Below are 18,920 nucleotides of genomic sequence, written 5' to 3' on the forward strand. Positions count from 1 at the left end.
TCATTGTCTCAACACAGCCTTGAAATGCGTTTTAATTATGCTGTAGATCATGTATTAAACAACCCAGACACATCAAAGATGCACTTGTCCTTCTGATGGGAGAAAACTGAGGATGGATCCACAATAATGACCTCAGTTTTCTCCCATCAGCCATTGAACTTTGTAGCTGTTTTAAAATCACCAAAGGCCTCATGGTGACATCCTTTAACAGTTTCCTTCCTGTCCTCCAGCTGACCTCATTATTTTGGATCCATCCTCAGTTTTCTCCCATCAGCCATTGGACTGTGTAGCTGTTTCAAAATCACCAAAGGCCTCATGGTGACATCCTTCAGCAGTTTCCTTCCTGTCCTGCAGCTCCGTTCAGGACAACTGCATCTTTGATGTGTCCGGGTTGTTTAATACATGATCCACAGCATAATTGAAACGCATTTCAAGGCTGTGTTGAGACAATGACTTATCAATGACCCAAGACCAGCTCAGATAATCCCTACCATTGTGTTGCTGAGTTGTCATAAATCTGCATCAAATAAACATATGTGATCCAAATGGCAGTGAAATGTGTATTTATTTAACCTTTATTTAACTAGGCAAGTCAGTTAAGAACAAATTCTTATTTTCAATGACGGCCTAGGAACAGTGGGTTAACTGCCTTGTTCAGGGGCAGAACGACAGATTTTTACCTTGTCAGCTCGGGGATTCGATCTTGCAACATTTGGTTACTAGTCCAACGCTCTAACCACTAGGCTACCTGCTGCACCAAAAAGAAGAATATACAGAATACATTCATATATGTATGCAACAAGGCACTAAAGTAATTCTGGAGAAGAAAAAAAACATAGCAAAGGAATACGTTTTTGGGCCTAAATGCAAAGCCTTATGTTTGGGGCAAATCAAACACAACATCACTGAGTAACATCCTCCTTATTTTCAAGCATGGTGGTGGCTGCATCATACTTATGGGTATGCTTGACATCAGCAAAGACTAGGGTGCTTTTCAGGACGAAAAGGAACAGGATGGAGCTAAGCACAGGCAAAATCCTAGAAGAAAATGTGCTTCAGTCTGCTTTACACCAGAGACTGGGAGAGGAATTCATCTTACAGCAGGACAATAACCTACAACAAAGCCAAATCTACACTGGAGTTTCTTACCAAGACAGTGAATGTTCCTGTGGCCAAGTTAGTTTTGTCTTAAATCTGCTTTAAAATCTATGGCAAGGCTTGAAAATTGCCATGTAGCCATGAACCACAACACCTTGACAGAGCTTGAATAATTTTTAAAAGAAAATGCAAATTTTGCACAATACAGGTGTCCAAATCTCTTAGGAGACTTAACCAAGAAGAGTCACAGCTGTAATAGCTGCCAAAGGTGTTTCTAACATCTATTTACTCAGGGGTGTGAATGCTTGTCCAATAAAGGTATATTAGTGTTAGATTTTTTATTAATCTTTAAAAAGAAATGTTAGAATTTTTACTCGACTTTGACAGAGTATTTTCAGTAGATCGTTGACAAAAAAAAGTACAACTAAATTAATTTTAATCACATTTTGTAAACCAACAAAATGTGAAAAAGGTTCAAGGGGGTGTAGACTTTTTTTTAGGCCCTGTACATGTAAATAATACAGCAATGCGAATGTATGAAAAAAGATCTTTATTCAAAATGGCACATTAAGATAATACATAATATAGAGGACAGAAAACACTGACAACATGAGAACGACAACTATAATTGTTATTATGCGAATAACTCCCATTTAAAAGATGAGAGAAATTTCAAAGGAAACCAAAATACATGTACATTTAAAGATCTGCACCACATCTAAACAAGAGCTATATTTTGATAAATATATTGTTATGGTCAAACCTAAAACAACTCAATATTTTCTCTGATACTTTTACATAAAAAATACGGAAAAACAGATGATTGAGGGAGCGGTTCAAACACTTCTAGCAATATACAGCAGTAACCATGACAAAAAGTCCAAAGAAAACAAGGGATAACGATGGCAGGAACCACCTGGAATTATGGTTAAAAATGTAAAAGTCTAGAAAAGGGTTCAATAGAGTAGCACTGAGTTACTTTGTTCCACTAGGAACTTAAAATGTTAATGTCAAGTCAGTCAACCATAATAAATGCAAAATATAAAACAGGAATGATGAGGTTGGATAATATAACCAAACTTTTTTCAGAGCTACAATACAAAAAGTCAGTGATCATTGGAAAGAGGTTTAGCATGAACATTCTATTCACTATGTGGTAACATTTTCAGAGTTCTGTAGTAGGATTGACAACTATTTATATTTTGATGTTAAAACACTGGTATCGGGTGGCAGCTCTAGCTACAATTGCTTTTTTCAGAGACAACGGCAGAGAGATGTGCCTGGTCTGGTCTTACGATGACAGTTGAAAAATAAAATTCCCTTGCTGTCCTCATGGCTATCATTCTATACACTATTTTTGTGTAGCTATCTAGTTAATTAAAGAGTGAGTTATCAACTTAAATACTCAAAACATCAAATTAGCAACATTGCTGGTGTTCTATTCTCCCTCGTGTCCGACTGTTGCCTAGTGTTGAACACAGTAATTCAATGCAGTCCAGCTAAAAGTAACCAGGGGGTTACATATTATTTTATTCAAAATGCATTCAAAATAATTGACATTCATTTAATTTAAGCAGTTGTCCGTCCATCAGAAAAAAATTGCAATGTCAGTTCATTCAAATATACAATCATATTTACACAGATCTGTGCTACCAATGATACTGCAGCAAAAATGCTAATTGTTAAAAAAAAATATATATATGATGCCTGCCTGCCTGCCTGCCTGCCTGCCTGAATGCCCACTTGTTTCTCTCAATGGGGTTCAGTCTTTCATCATCTATGAAGTAACAAATTGTATGAAATGTCTATCCATTATTAATCTGAAGCTCATCTAGGGACCCTGGAAATGAGTGCAAGCCAACCCTTAATGGCGCAATGCATCAGACTCTTGATAACTCAATGTTTAGTGTTCTGTCCCCAGCAAATAAATCTATCATTTTCCATAACAATTTGCCATCACCCTAAGGAGAGGCCTTAACGGTACATCCAATCACCTCATACGTATGTCCCATTACTTTGCTCAACTTCATTTTCATTATGTGACATGTTGGACCAATGTCTGGAATCGTCTCCATTCCTAACCTCCCTCTCAGAACCAGAGGCTTGGGATGGTTGAGAACCACAACAGGTTGGTTTGGGCCTGGTTGCTTCACCAGCTGGTCTTCTTTCAGTGGAGTTGGGCAGATAATAACCCTGTCACCTGTGGTATCTAACAGGTGGGTGAAAGTCTTTGACCCAGATACCATGTCTCGTCGTCTTCTTTTCTTCCTTCGTTGGTTCAACTCAGGTGTGCAACGTTGAAGGCTACTTTCCTCTTCTACTCGTATCCTTTTCAATGAGAGCTTCAGGCAGGAAGAGAGTCTACCAGAAATGTCCCGCTTGTTTGCTGAACTTTTCCAGTGTCTGGGGACTGACCCTTTTTCAGTGTCAATTTGGCCAATCCAACTGTCCCGTGTGTCTACTGTTTTTTTGGCCACATTTGGAGGACTTTTTTTCATATTCAAAACTGTTTTCTTGTGAAGCTTTATTGTAACACTGTTATTCTCCCCCTTGGTGCTCAAGGGATTACTTGTTAGTGATTGGGTGTGTCTAGAACATTGAGCACTCTGCACCTGGTGACAGGTTTTTGGAATCATTTGAGGTGCATGAACAGAGGACAAACCCTCGGGGGCCATGTCAGTGTTTCCTGGCTTTATCTTGTGTTCATGCCCTTTGCACACTGCTGTTGTCTTAGCAGGTGTGAGGATCAAAGAATTCTTGACATTTCCTTGCTCTCCCGTTGCAGAGGGTGAATTATTACCCAAAGCTATGGTCCGAAGAGCCACCGCCAAGAGCTGAGGGCTACTTAGAGAAAATACAGCTGAAATGACTGGGAAACCTTTTGGTCCTGGCACGTCATCTACTAATGGATTCTCAGATTGAGTCCAACCAGAGGTGATTGAGTCAGCCACATGACAAGTCTCATCCACTTTAGGTTGGTTTGTTGGAGAGGGAATGACCAGGGTGCTACTTCTAGGGTTGCACAATACAAAAGACGACATTGCAGCAGGTGCAACAAAGGGTGATTTGGTGCCATTGACGTTTCCCATCATGGACACACTCGAGACAGCTGTAAATGAATGCAAGCGTTCAGATTTTTGCACAGAATCACAGTTCTCTTCCTTCACTTCCTCTTTCTTTATCTCAAATGGCTGATTTACATCTTTCACCATCACCAGCAATTCTTCAGAGTGTTTTTTCAGTTGTATGCCATTTGTGGAGGGGGCAGTTGTTAAATCCTTTTGTTTCTGGTTATTTATTTGTCGGGTTGATATGTTGCCTGTGCAAGTTCTCTTCTTCACTGGCTTTTCTCTAGTTGGAGTGGCGTTGGACATAGATGATTTACACAAAGTGGCATTTTGTGAGGTTGTGGTCCGACAGGCTTTCACTACAGACCCATTAGATTGTTGTGAGACAAGTCTCAACTTTAGTTCCTTGGTCCCATTAACTGTTTTCACCTCAACAAGTTCAACAAGGCAGCCAGGGGGGATGGTCCCCACTTCAGGGAAAGAGACAGTCAAAGGCCTGTTGTGTTGAATTGGTTCATTTAAAGGTGCCAACAGCTCCACCTCTACTTTGGGCAATATGTTTGCATCCAGTGTCCCATCCATAGGTCTTCCTTCATCCACTCTGGTTGTAATATTCTTAGTGCGCAAAGGTGCGACCCTTGTATTTAAGATCCCTGATAATGTGGGATCTCTGGGCAGAGCACTGGGGAGAGAGGCCGGTTTGGGACCTCTGGGCAAAGCACTGGATACTTTCTCAGGAGGCGCATTGTGTATTCGCTTCATATGCATTTCAACATAGTCTTTCTTCACAGCTCTATAATCACAGAACTGACACTTGAAGGGGTGTACTCTGGTGTGCTGTTCTACATGGTGGTTTAATTCGGCCTCGCTGTATGAGACATGGTTACAATAGAAGCAGTAAAATCTCATTACCGCATGCTCCATAATATGGCTGCTGTAATCGTCAAAATCTGTGGTCAAAAAGCGACATTTCTCACAAAACCACACTTCTGAGTTTTTGAATTTGGAATTTACCACACACTCAAAGTCAAACTCATCTGGCCTTCTTGAATCCTGCACAAATGAACTGTGAGTGTTTTGATTTGCAGGATTCCCATTTGATAGGTTGTTCAGACCTGCTACTCCAGGTTGGGCTGTCTTCTTCCTTCCTGTGTGGAGAACAGAATAATAGAAATTAGTGTTGATTTATGCCCCAAAAATACATTATTAGTAACAACGACTGTACTCTAAATATGTGTGCCCAATATTAGACCTATGATTAATTATTTCATTAATTTATAAGACAAGATCTAAGGGCATTCCATAGCAACTGCATTGGAGATAACGCATGGCCCAATGACTTTACCTGCTAGCAGCATGTGTTCCGTGTCCAAATCGACAGCCATACTCAGTAGACGGTTCTGATGGGAGAATCTCAGCTTGAATTGCCGAGCTGTGAATAAGAAACTATTCAACCCAGTTTTTAGATGCTACCCCTCCCCAAATCAAAATCGAATATGGATGCCAATTACTTGTTTTTGCACACACCTGTCGGTGGTTCACCTGTCTGTTGTTAGCTAATGAGTCCCGCAAAACAGCCAGGTGCTCTCCCAGACAGGGGCTGCATCTAAAAACTGGATTGAATAGTTTCTTGTTCACTGCTCTGTGTTGCAAACGGTAATTCTCCATTCAGAACCATCTACCGATTATGGATGTAGCTTCGGGACACACGCTGCCAATAGCTAGGCATTGGACCATGAGTTATCTTGAAAGCAATCGTTATGGAATGCCCTTAGATTAATGCAATAATTAAAATCAAAGGTTTAATATTGGGCTAGTGCCTATTTTGATTTGGGATCATGCAACCACATGTCAACATTTAGATGACTGGACATATCACACAATCCATATAGATAAGCTCGTTTCACGATGTAAACAACGTAATTGTAAACAAACACTATAGTCTCAAAACCTTGTTCATCTTTCTGTGCTACCTAGGCATCTCCTCGCCTCTTATAAGAGAAGAACCCTTGCCGCTGACCTTCTCCAAAGCGTTTTGAGGAAGCAAGTAGAAAATCAATGAATCGAGAAATAACTATGAATTTGAGTGGTTACATTTCTCCAGCCCCACCCTCTTTTTACCATGAAATTGGCGTTTTCTCGCGTTGTTGTTGTTGTATGAACTGCAGATTGCCCCTTTATCGAATTGAAAATGTTTAATAATAATTTGAATTGTTTATCCCATGGCTGTTTTCCACGAGATTAAAACCGACAGAGGAGGCTACGTTAGCCTAGCTACATTAGCATGTGACAATTTTGGGTGAACAAACCTTTGTTGACATTTTGACTTTGTGCTGTCATGTTCTGCTACATTTGGGACGCGCCGACTTCCATACGCCAACGAGTGGATTTCAAATGCTTGAAATAATCACAACATTTACAGCAAATACAATTTCAGCAGTTACGATGTTGCGTTTCTCCGTTATTTTTCTGCACATTCTTTCAGGCCATGTTGCCAGGTCAAGTAAAATTTCAGTTGCAATGACCACTCTAAACCCGCACAAAAGACCAGAAAACGAACCCTTTTTTTTGCACGACAGGAGTTGCCACATTTATACAATAAAACCTTTTTCCATAACGTTATCGAGCCAATTAAGGCGGCATATCGTAGTAACTTGTAACGACATAAGAAGCTAAATTCGGTTTTCCTCAAAATAATATTTGTGAGCTATGACAATGTAATAAAGGAATTTGAATATGTTCAAGAGAAAATACAATTTGCACTTATTAAATTCGCCAGATAATTTTCCATCAATGGATGTCGACTTAACTCGTTTGACTGCTATTATTAAGCAATAAGGCACAAGGGGTATGTACCATGGCTAAGGGCTGTGCTTAAGCATGACACAACACAGAGTGCCTCAGTACATTTGTTAGCAGTGGTATATTGGCCATATACCACAAACCCCCTGAGTGCCTTATTGCTATTATAAACTGGTTACCAGCATAATTAGAACAGTAAAACAAAACAAAAAATTGTCATACCCATGGTATATGGTCTGATATACAACGGCTTTCAGCCAATCAGCATTCAGGGATCGAACTAGACAAACAGAACTAGACAATCATTTGTGCCAGGTGTGATATCCCTCCTAAATAGCTCGGGCTAATGTTCCTATCAACTCAGTAAGGCCAGCAGGCTAGTCTTTAAAAATAAATGTTTTATTGGTATGTAACTGTTATAAAAGTTGTATTGTCAATTTTGTTTTGTATTTAAACGTGTACGTGACAATGCAACAAAATTTCCCCATGGGGACAATAAAGTCAGTAAGTAAGAACCACCCAGTTACTAATTGTAAATAAATCCCCTTTGTGCATGTGTTTAACTACAGAGAAATCAGTCAGGAGAGTTTGAGTGATGAAAGCTGGACAGAGGATCTCAAAATCCCTGAGCAAGAAATACTTGGATGAAGATAAAAAAACAAATGTTAGGAGATTGACTTGTCATTGCAAGAGACATAGGCTACAGACTAAAATCTGGGTTTATGATTGTAATTCAACTTTTCCATGGTTTGCTTAGATAAAGACAGTTAGCCTTTATCAAATGATGGGCCTACATCTCATTTCAGATAGTCTACAGTAGCCTAGACAAGATGTAGGCAAGATGTTAACTGAACGATTTAGCAGCTTGCTAAATTACCACAGACGATTTTAATCAACATGAATAGCGAGGCGATTTCGAGGTAAGAAGTGCCTGTGTTTCCCAATAGCCTGCTGAAATAGGCTACTGGGGTCATCATTTAAATCATTGAATTAAATAATGAGTATATATATATATATATACATACACACTGAATATGATCAACAGACAGTTTTTATTTTTTCGATTTTTGTATCAAAGGGTAGCCAACAGAGGCAAATGTATCACTATCCACATTTATAGGTAGGCTATTTAGATCGTCAATATGGAGACAACTATTTCCAACCCTTTTCCCGTAAAACATGAATTAAGCTAGAACTGGTGCACATCAATAAATAATGAAGATAATGCACTGGAAAACGAGATTGAGCGAATTACATAAATTCGCTCGGAAGTGGTTTAAACTGCATTCTAATGTTAACTTTAATTAAAGAAAACGGCATCAAGTTAAGTGATTTATGCATGCTCAGTTCTTGGGTCTCGGGGCTGCCCGAATGGAAATTTGAAATGGAAGTTATGGAACACCCTCACGTGGTTCTCTTTATAGGGAAAAGTCCTCAATGAAACTGACATTAAATGGTAAAAAGTTGTCACAACGTGCGCGTGCTGCTCCCTCTACATGACTCAGCCAATAACAGTTGTGCTCTCTCAACACACACACCACTCACTCCACAATAGCCTACCTCCCTCCCCCCTGACAGTCAGCAGCAGGTCACGGTGAAATATATATGTTTTAATAGAAATGCCATGGCGGCCGCGGTGTAAATTAGAAATAGTCCAAAAACCCGCAACCAATACATTTTCACCCGCGACATCGTTTTCAAAGTAGCCTAACCAGCAGGAAAAAAACAAACATGGCAACACTGTTTCAGGTTGAAGAAAGCTCTGAAGGCCTACGGAGGAAATGCGTGCGGGTCGAAAGAGATTTTGATTGGCTCCGATGGTCACGCGTGATCAACTCGAGTTAACCCCTAGCGGGATTGACATATACGTCCTATATTTTCGTCGTTTATCCAGCTGAAATATCACTGGAGCTATCATCCAAAAACGCCATTCCATAGCTAATTTAGGAATATTTAGTGAAGCATTACGCATATGCTTGGCAACAAATTGCTCATATCTTTCTACAGCCTATGAGGTTTCGAGCTTTTATTTTGAAAGTCCTTTCTAACGGCTCAGGAAGTAGCTTTATTTTGTAAACTGCATGTTGTATATACTTTGTTTCCATCCATTAAATGTGTTAAAGACGCGTTACAACCGAGTACACAGCAAAATATGTTGATATGAAATAAACTACAGACCGTGAAACATGCAGTGGGTCAAAATATGCAGACAGTCACTTTCAAGCACTGTGAACACGACTTTGACAGTGGCACTGTCTAGGTGAGTCTCTTTTTCTCTAAATCAACTTGAAATGTTTTTCTATGAATCATTGAATAACGTTAGTTGACTAATAATTTGTCAGCCATCCCCGTGCATGATCAAAAAGAAAATGAAGTTGTGTCCCCCATGCGGTGGCTTTAGCTATTCATATAAGATTGCCCTTAGGATGATGACACTGCTGATATTATATAGGTATTATCCTTACATTAAAAAGGGTAGACTGTAGGCCTATATTTTGCCATTCATTCTGTCAGTGCTCCTCATATCACATATTGTGAGATTAGCCTATCATTGTAGGCTAACAGACTGCACATCACCATGACTATGTTAAAATTGTTTCTGGGATTTACAGACCATTGTTCCAATTCACAATGACTAAGCACTAGCTTTCACTTCGGGGATTGACCCTCCCATTCGCCCAAAACAACTGCGTCCGGTGGTGTGTGAGCTTCCTGGTTATGGTAATAATAATACCGTTTGCCCGGATGCAAGTTCTTCTTTTCTCACTCCGGCGATTGCTTTCACCCTCCTACAGACACAAACTTATCCGTCGGAGTATGGCCTCAGATGCGACAACCCGGTTCGATTTTCTAGTGATTGGAGGTGGATCTGGGGGTCTAGCCGGTGCACGCAGGGCAGCGGAGCTCGGGGCCACTGCCGCGGTGGTCGAGAGTCACAAACTCGGAGGTACCTGTGTGAGTAAAAAGTTATCCTGGTTATAACCACTGTACTTATATGAATAGTTCCAAAAGCAACTCTGAAATGACATCGCATAGGCCTAATTTCCACGGTTCAGTCTCTGATATTCTGTAAAGTTGTCACGTGTAGTTAACAACGGATTCATTGCGAAGCCTCGAGACCATACTCTTTTTGTGGGATGTTTTTGTGCACAATGTTGTGGTTTGTTAGAGTTAAAAGCAGTGGGCACCGATCCAGCGCACGAGCATTCTACTGGTACATAATAATTTTGTTTAACAGTACTAGAGTTATGGCCACAGGTGTTCATCACCCCCTTCTCCACATTTCAGTCTATGGAAGATAAGCTATTATAGTTACCATGTCTGACATCCACAAAGCCTGGTCTACCTTATATAGCTCTAAGGAATTGTACAATCTTTTGAGCTAAAGTGTATAATGCAGGGATGGGCAACTTTGATGGTGGTGGGGGCCACAAGGAAAACATTTTAGCAGCTCCTCTGTGACAGCAAAGAGAAACCTTTAATTTCAAGTTAATTTCCTGCAATTCTACCATTTTACCATGGGGTGGAGAGAATATTTCACAATTTTAAACAAATTTCATACTATTCCACTCATTTTGCCATGGGTTGGAGAGAAAAAAATGCCAGTTTTACAGCTAATTTCCTGCCATTCTACACATTTTGCCATGTGTATGAATATGATAACTGACGGTCAATAGATTTGACCATGCTTACTACAAGTTTAGATAGCTTGACTAATTTACCAATCTAAAAAATGTTAGCTGACATGGGCTAATTAAGTAACTGCTGATGCACAACCAAATGTCAAAATGTAATCTTGTGTATTCTAACTCTCAACAGTAAGTAGAGACCCCGACTGAGTCCCTTCCCCCAAAAGCATGTATATAAAAAAATATTTTAAAAGTCCTACAAAAGCTGCCAGTTGCCTGTCCCTGGTATAAAGTATTGCTCTCCCACACAACATACCAGAACTTCTCCAATCTGAGTTGGTGCAATGTAATTTCAGAGCTGTGGCCAGTATTCTTGCAAAATGCAAGACGATTCTTCGGCTCCCCATTGCTTTGTCTCAACATCAATCACACACACCCATGTTTCTTGGGTAGGAGCATGGATGGTTCCTTTTCATACATTGCTATTATATTTCAATTACTACATATTTAATGATGCAATGCAGTTAACTAATTCCTTGAAGGACTTGACACTTCCTGTGTTCGCTTGATTTTTAGTCATGCTCATGTTTGTCGCCTTTTTGTCCTTTTCTTCTTTAGGTCAATGTCGGCTGTGTACCTAAGAAGGTATTGTTTTATAGTCAGCCTCCTGGTGGGGGTGGGGGTGGGGGGGCATGTGTAAGTAGCCTAGGCACTGTTAGTAGAGTAAGTTTTGTGCTGTGTGTGTGGAATATTAAATACACATTTATTAAACACACACACGATTTATGGGTATTTGTAGGGTACAGTAATAAAAAGGTCCAGAAGAATGTGATCCCGCAATTAAGTGTTTGTTTTTGGTCTCAGGTTATGTGGAATGCTGCAGTTCATGCAGAATATCTCCACGATCACTCTGACTATGGTTTTGACGGCGGACACGTTCGCTTCAGCTGGGAGTAAGTATCTGACTTGAAGTCGCCACAGTTGACGGACTTGTTCTGAAATCAGCCTTTCCTCTCACACCTTAAATTACTGCATCCTGTCAACTTAGTTAGAGCCCTCACACACCATTTCTTGTTTCTTTTTGCATTGACGTGTTAATGTGATATTCTTGCACAAGGCAAGCCTTTTCTTTGGTTCCTCATTCTTTCATGTGGGGGTGTTTGTGTGCTTGCATGGGTGTGCGTGTGAAAGGGTACCACACATTTCTATTGATGTGAAATGGCAGATTCATGATGAGACATTGCAGATTTTTCATGAACTGACCTTTAAGATAACAGTCAGAGGCTTTGTTAAGATGTTGTTATTTGAACTATCTGCAAGTCATGCTCCTTTTGTTCCCCATCCAGTTCTCAGTTTACATAGCAGTCTGTTGCCCAACTTTAGCCTTCCTTTGCGTTAATCTATTTGGCAACTAACTCCACACAGATTCTGTTACCCAGGTGACTGGGATTGATAGTGTAGACTAAGGAAGTGGCCACAACCAGTTAAAACTGATATCATTTAATTCGTCATGTGCAACATAACATGCTGTTTTTCAATTATTATTATGCCATCAAGCTTTTCTGTGAGCGCGCCAAATTTACATTTTGACATTATGTGCAACATTGGAACATATTTAGAAATTTGTGTTTATAAAATGAATTAATGAGTTATATATTTTTATTTAACTAGTCAAGTCCGTTAAGAACAAATTCTTATTTACAATGACGGCCAAACCCTAACCCGGACGACGCTGGGCCAATTGTCCCTACGGGACTCCCAATCACGGCCGGTTGTGATACAGCCTGGAATTGAACCAGGTTCTGTAGTGACACCTCTAGCACTGAGATGCAGTGCCTTAGACCGCTGCGCCACTCGGGAGCACATCAGTAATTATTATCACCAATGATGTCATCCATTAATATCAGTTTTGACTGGGGTAATTGATCATAATTGCTGCGCCACTCGAGAGCCCAAATTAAGAGGAAAATGTCTCCAGTTCTGTAATCATTCCTTTTTTCTTTTGTGTGCAGAACTATTAAGACCAAAAGAGATGCATATGTTAGTCGGCTTAATCGCATCTATCGCGACAATCTTGACAAGGTAAGCTTAAACGAGTTCACTGACTGTAGTGTATATTTAGCTTTCCCTCATCATCCATAAAACAGGTTTTGACATGCATAGACATACACCATAATAGCCTATATTTATGACAATTGTGTTTTTATTCACATGTTTGCACCTGGAACGGAATGGTAACTGGTCGTCTCCCACAGGCTAAAATTCAAACGATTCAGGGTCATGCCAGGTTCATTGACGGCCCTGACCCCACTGTTGAGGTGAATGGGAAGAAGTACACCGCGCCTCATATCCTCATTGCCACAGGAGGGTTCCCTTCTGTCTTGAGTGACGATGATGTGCCAGGTAAGACTACACAATTAAATTGTATTTGTCACGTACACAGTTTACAGCAGGTATAAAAGGTGCAGCGAAATGCCTTGTGTGCTCGCTCCCTCAACATTACGGTATGACCTAGGGTGCATATTTAAATGAACAACAACCTAAAAAAGTTATTTGTGAAAAGTGACAACCCTTTTGCCATTCTTTGTCTAGCATGTAATTTGTGTCTATTTAAGCTTCAGAAAGGGTTAATGAAGTCTTCGTTAAGTTTGAAAAGTTATGTTTAGTTTAAAGATGCACTATGCAGAAATCTCTCTGCCATTTCCTGGTTGCTAAAAAATGTGAATAGTTCGCCAAATTTCAGTTTGTGACAAAACAAGCAAGCGTAGTGTAGAGAATCCTTTTACCATCTAAACCGCTGTGAAATATATTTTCCATACCGCTAAATATTGTATTTTCAGCTGTTTGAAGCTGGTAAAAGATGCTAAAATGAAACTTAAGAACGGGAAGCACTGAAAAGATCTACCGCTTTGTAGACTTGCTTTCAATGAGAATTACAGATCTATAACTTAAATTTCTATGTGAATTTGGTCGGGTCCCCCAAGAAGTTACATATTGTAGCTTTAAAGTATAACTGGTCTTTCGATTAAGGTATTGCAGTCTACTATGTAAAATTGCTATACCTAAACGTTTGCTATATGCTCATTGTTGCTGTTCAAATTGTATACATTGATCATTCTTTTTATTTTATCAAATTATTTTCACAGAATTTTTATTTATTTTGAAGAAATCGTGCTTTTCAAATATAAAATGAAATAATAAGCTTGGTTAAAGTTAGAATCCTTATTTGCGGCATCCATTTTTGGACTTATAAATTAATGATAATGAAACCCATTCATTCTTGAAGAATATAACTTATAAATGCCTCATGAGCTTAGTTTAACTGTCGTACCGGTCAGAACCCAAAATATAAGCTTGTTTACTCCAATGTTTGTAAACAAAGTAAATGTCAACAAACACTGTATAGCCTCAAAACATGGTTAAAACGATAGTTGTGACACTAAGGACGGTCAGCCCTTGCAAACAGCTCTGTCTATGATTTGAAAGTGCGTACATTTCTCAGGCCCAACCCGTAGCTTTTTAGTGAAACGGGTGGAGAGATCCTTTAAGGATTCTCGCTTTAACTTTTCATATAATTCCAGGGGCAAGTCTTGGCATCACCAGTGATGGCTTTTTTGAACTTGAAAGCCTTCCTAAGTAAGTTTAATGTTGTTAAAGACAATAATTTCCATCAGAGATATTGATATCTTGGCTTGGCTGTTTGACAGATTGTGTTGTGTAAGTGTGTGTTTCATCCTTTTAAATGTTTCCTCCCAACAGGCGCAGCGTCATAGTGGGGGCTGGATATATTGCTGTGGAAATGGCTGGCATCCTTTCCACACTGGGTTCCAAAACATCCATCATATGTCGACAGACAGGGGTAAGAACCAATCCAGGCAGACATTGGCCCATATATCATCCCACAAACACGAGTGACAGTTTTTAGAGGTGTGGCATGTACAAGAGGTGGCCACGAGGGCATGTCTAATCCTTTTTACCTTTCCCCTACAGGTGTTGAGAAACTTCGACACCTTGATAAGCTCAAATTGCACCAAAGAATTGCAGAACTCTGGCATAGAGTTGTGGAAAAATACTCAGGTAAAAGCATTTCTTTAATGATGGTAGTCTATAACTACTATTTTTCTTGTTTTGAGTAGCATGATTATAATGTATCCACCATTTTGACCATGAACATTTCTATGATTATAACGTGTCCAACATTTTGTCAATGAATGTATGTATAACATGTACATTGTCCTTCCACTGTTATCCCAAAGTGGTCATTATTGTTTCGGTGAGATCAACTAGGTTATAGGCAGACTACGCAGAATCACTAGCTACCTTACATCCCAAATAACTACTCATTATGTGATCCTCAAGATCAAGTGATTCTGCACCTTGCCTTGCTCAAACTGATCCTCTGAAACATGCTGATAGTCTGCTATAACCTGTGTCTGCTGTCAGGTGAAGTTGGTGAGTAAGACAGGCAATGGCCTGTTGGAGGTCACACTGGTAACCAAAGACCCAGAGAAGAAGAACGAGGAGGAGATAATCGGCACCATCCAGGAGGTGGACTGTCTGCTATGGGCCATCGGCCGAGAGCCCAACACCGCCGGCCTCAACCTCAGCCAGATGGTGAGGATCACTCCTCAGACTGTTTACAAAGGTCTCTAGAAAAAAATGTGGAGATGTTGCTAAAACCTTTTATAGTTACAGTACGTGGCAAGGGATTAGGAAACGATTTTGGTATGCTGTACACTGCGATTCCATTGCCTGCATTGCTCACTGTTTTCTCATAGATGTTGCAAAAAGAGAAATGTAATGTTTTTAAAGCAGCTAGAGCTACATGTATGAGTGTTGTGAATAATAGTCCCAACGATTTCAATATAAAGTACAAACCCTGTGTCAGTGTATGGGATGTGGCAGCTTACTGAAGGTTGGATGTCTTATCTTATTCGACAGGGTGTGGATATTGATGAGAGAGGCTTCATCGTTGTAGATGAGTTCCAGAACACCACTCGCCAAGGGATCTACGCTGTAGGAGACGTGTGCGGGAAGGCCCTCCTTACTCCTGGTAGGCTGTTAATACTCATCAGGGGTATGGCAGACAAAAAAGTGGCCATTTTGAACCATACTTGTGTCTAGTTACAGACATAACTTCAACTGTATACAGCTTGCAATTCACCTAAGAATCATGTTGAATGTGAATAGATTGTCTGTAATGGATAAGGAAGAAGATAACTATAAATATAATCGCACAGTGTACCGTTGATAGACACATTTTTGCATTGCAAATTTCAATTGGGACATTTTTTCTGTTGGGTGTGGGCAGTCGCCATTGCAGCGGGCAGAAAGCTGGCACACAGACTGTTTGACGGCAAGGAAGATGCCAAGGTCGACTTCTCCAACATTCCCACGGTAGTTTTCAGTCACCCACCCATCGGCACGGTGGGCCTCACGGAAGGTGAGTGCGCTCTTGGCAAAGAAGTCCTCAGGTGGATGGTTCCCCTTATTGTAAATGTTCTCCGCTGAAGTGGGATGAGTTGGCGTGTTTCTCTGTCAGTCTGTTGGATAAATAACCAGCCTGGGCCCGGTTTCCCAATAGCAATGGAACTTAGGCTTACAAGTGTTTTAACAATGCATCTTTCCTACAACGGACGGCGTTGTAACATGCATTTCCCAAAAACCATGCAGAGAGAATGTTCGCTAAGTGCATCGTTGAGGCATAGTGTGGATACTGATAGGATTGAAAGAAAGGCAGCGCTGCTCTCGGATCGGCTTTCTCCATTGGAATCTTACCTTAACATTAGAATTATTCCACAATACTGATGACGGATCAGCTCCTAGAAAGATATTATCGCCTATGGCTGCAAATATTATTCTAATGCTTACCATAAAATAATGCACTATATCAAGACATCATTGCGCACATGTTACACATCATAAACTATATTGAGGCAAAAATTAAACAAATAACGAGCGTATTCAAGTGCAACTTTAGCGATAGTTTTGGGGAAACAGCTTGGAGAGTTAACGATGCTCCTACGAAGGTTCTTATGATGAACTTAGCCTTAAGATGCTTTTGGAAAACCGGGCCCTTGTCAAAAGTAGCACATGTTTTAGGGAATAGGGTGCCAATTGGAAAGCAGCCTTGTGTTTGTGTTTTTCATTAGTAGAGAAGCTGATGGTCTTACATTTGGTCTCCTTGTGTTACAGAGGAGGCGATTAAAAACAGGGGGAAGGAGAACGTGAAGTCTTACAAGACCTCCTTCACCCCCATGTATCACGCCATCACCACCAGGAAGACTCAGTGCATCATGAAGCTGGTGTGTGTGGGCAAGGAGGAGAAGGTGAGAGGCCCCTTAAACCTGGTCCTGGAGACCACGGCAGGTAGCCTAGTGGTTAGAGCGTTGGGCCAGTAACCGAAGGGTTGCTGGATCGAATCCCCGAGCTGACAAGGTAAAAATCTGTTGTTCTGCCCCTGAGCAAGGCAGCTAACTTGCTGTTCCCCGGGCGCCGAAGACATGGATGTTGATTATGGCAGCCCTCCGCACCTCTCTGATTCAGAGGGGTTGGGTTGAATGCGGAAGACACATTTCAGTTGAATGCATTCAGTTGTACAACTGACTAGGTATCCCCCTTTCCCTAATTAGAAGTAATTATGCTCAAATTGAAAATCATTTAGGCTCCAGAACACCTAATCAAGGTGTAGATTTCATTAAAATAATCCAATGTTTGAACTTGTAAACAAGGCTGCATGGTATTTCTCTCAATGCGACTCTGTGCAGACAATTGCAATGTCCGCTTTAGGTGAAAAGCCGGGAACCATTGTGGATTTGACAGCTCTTACGCAGTTCCACCTCCAAAACGGTCAAAACATCAGCTATGCGGATTTCGCCTAAAGTGGATCTGATTTGAATCTGGCCCCTGATCAACTAATGAAGCCCTTGATTTGATGAAGTAGGTGTGTTCATAGATGGGTTTGAATAAATCTTTGTTCATTAGGCACTAAACGGAAGAGACTGAAACAGGGAGGGACTTTTTTGTAAAATTGTACATTTTTGTATTTATTTAACCTTTATTTCACTAGGCAAGTCAGTTAAGAACAAATTCTTAATTACAGTGATGGCCTACACCATCCAAACCCGGACGATGCTGGGCCAATTGTGTGCCGCCCTATGGGACTCGATCCAATAGGAAACTATCATTTTATTTTTCCGTTGCGATACATTTTGAATTCTACATTGCATGCCCTAATGAACACAACCCAGGATTGAATAACACTACCCTAGACCCCTCTATATTCAGCTCAATGAGCAAACCATTCATGCCAGCATGTTTAGCCTGCCTCAATCTAACAAAAATGACCTATCTCTTTCCCCCCCAAGGTGGTTGGCCTTCATATGCAGGGCATTGGCTGTGACGAGATGTTGCAAGGCTTCGCGGTAGCCATCAAGATGGGCGCAACTAAAGCAGACTTTGACAAGACTATTGCCATTCACCCCACCTCGTCCGAGGAGTTTGTTACGATGCGTTAACAACGCAAACATCTCGACGATCCTTAATTTCCGATACAGCACCAGCGAGAATCACTATACCAGGAAACAAGTGGCTCAACCGTCTTCTTTTGCAAGGGCTTGGCAACTCAATGTTCAATAACAGCTCTCTACTTCCATTTTCTTTCATTTAAGTGACCTCTTTTGTGCACCTCGTATGAATATTTTTGAAAATGCCTAGATGGACCAAGACAATGAAGTTACTGCTTTCTTCATCTGTACTGTGGGTGTTTAAGCATTGCTTATCAATTTATTAAACATGCAAGATTTTTCTCATGACTGTGAAATGGAAGTGGGGGATCTTCTACAGGCATTGTTGTCAAGTCATTGCGTTGGGAGTAAGGATAACTCTCTCCTAGTGTATGTGAAACCCTGATTGTCAGTCATTGTTTTAGAACGCTGTAAACGCTGCCCCCAATTACCACCACTACTAGGTCGCAATTTCACTACTACTGTATTGTAATACACATTGAATAAACCTGCAGTTTTTTCTTAAGTATTGTATCATGTTTTATTTTCCACTTCTTTGACACCTTTTTAATGCCAATTTTTAGCACTAGTTTTTGCTTACAATTTATTTTGGAATTTGGTACGCTTTCCGTGTTGAATTAACTATCTTTGACCCATGTATGCCTTTATGGTAGATGCAGGGCCTAAAATGTACTCTTTGGTCCACCAGCCACTGTGGCAGGTAGATTTTTTTATTTACAATTACACCCAACAAAACACAAAAACGGATGAGCATTTTTGTAATGTTTCTAAAACAAATGTATTACTAATAAGTAATT

The 18,920-nt window shown here is 40.4% G+C and overlaps 2 protein-coding genes across 6 annotated transcripts; one reads left to right on the forward strand and one right to left on the reverse strand.

Annotated features, from left to right (window-relative positions):
• Window positions 1–1,633: 1,633 nt before the first annotated feature.
• Window positions 1,634–10,312, reverse strand: LOC120047981. Of its 3 annotated transcripts, none has more exons than XM_038993624.1 (2): window positions 9,703–10,312; window positions 1,634–5,314 (listed from the first exon to the last, which is right to left on the reverse strand). In XM_038993624.1, exon 2 carries the CDS (start codon window positions 5,088–5,090, stop codon window positions 3,060–3,062), a length of 2,031 nt encoding a protein of 676 aa, XP_038849552.1. In that variant the 5' UTR covers window positions 5,091–5,314; window positions 9,703–10,312; the 3' UTR covers window positions 1,634–3,059. The 3 variants fall into 3 exon arrangements, with proteins under 3 accessions (XP_038849552.1, XP_038849550.1, XP_038849549.1); XM_038993622.1 differs by having other exon boundaries at window positions 8,529–10,312; XM_038993621.1 differs by lacking the exon at window positions 9,703–10,312 and adding an exon at window positions 6,476–6,647.
• gsr (glutathione reductase) lies at window positions 8,853–18,628 on the forward strand. Of its 3 annotated transcripts, XM_038993627.1 has the most exons (15): window positions 8,854–9,228; window positions 9,581–9,667; window positions 9,764–9,923; window positions 11,216–11,242; window positions 11,462–11,550; window positions 12,610–12,679; window positions 12,853–13,000; window positions 14,179–14,233; window positions 14,357–14,456; window positions 14,588–14,674; window positions 15,041–15,211; window positions 15,539–15,650; window positions 15,909–16,040; window positions 16,793–16,926; window positions 17,965–18,628. In XM_038993627.1, exons 3-15 carry the CDS (start codon window positions 9,786–9,788, stop codon window positions 18,112–18,114), a joined length of 1,413 nt encoding a protein of 470 aa, XP_038849555.1. In that variant the 5' UTR covers window positions 8,854–9,228; window positions 9,581–9,667; window positions 9,764–9,785; the 3' UTR covers window positions 18,115–18,628. The 3 variants fall into 3 exon arrangements, with proteins under 3 accessions (XP_038849554.1, XP_038849555.1, XP_038849553.1); XM_038993626.1 differs by lacking the exon at window positions 9,581–9,667 and having other exon boundaries at window positions 8,853–9,228; XM_038993625.1 differs by lacking the exons at window positions 8,854–9,228; window positions 9,581–9,667 and having other exon boundaries at window positions 9,674–9,923.
• Window positions 18,629–18,920: the final 292 nt, after the last annotated feature.

This window comes from Salvelinus namaycush, chromosome 5 (assembly GCF_016432855.1).
Source record: "Salvelinus namaycush isolate Seneca chromosome 5, SaNama_1.0, whole genome shotgun sequence".
In the NCBI taxonomy this organism is placed as follows: domain Eukaryota; kingdom Metazoa; phylum Chordata; class Actinopteri; order Salmoniformes; family Salmonidae; genus Salvelinus; species Salvelinus namaycush.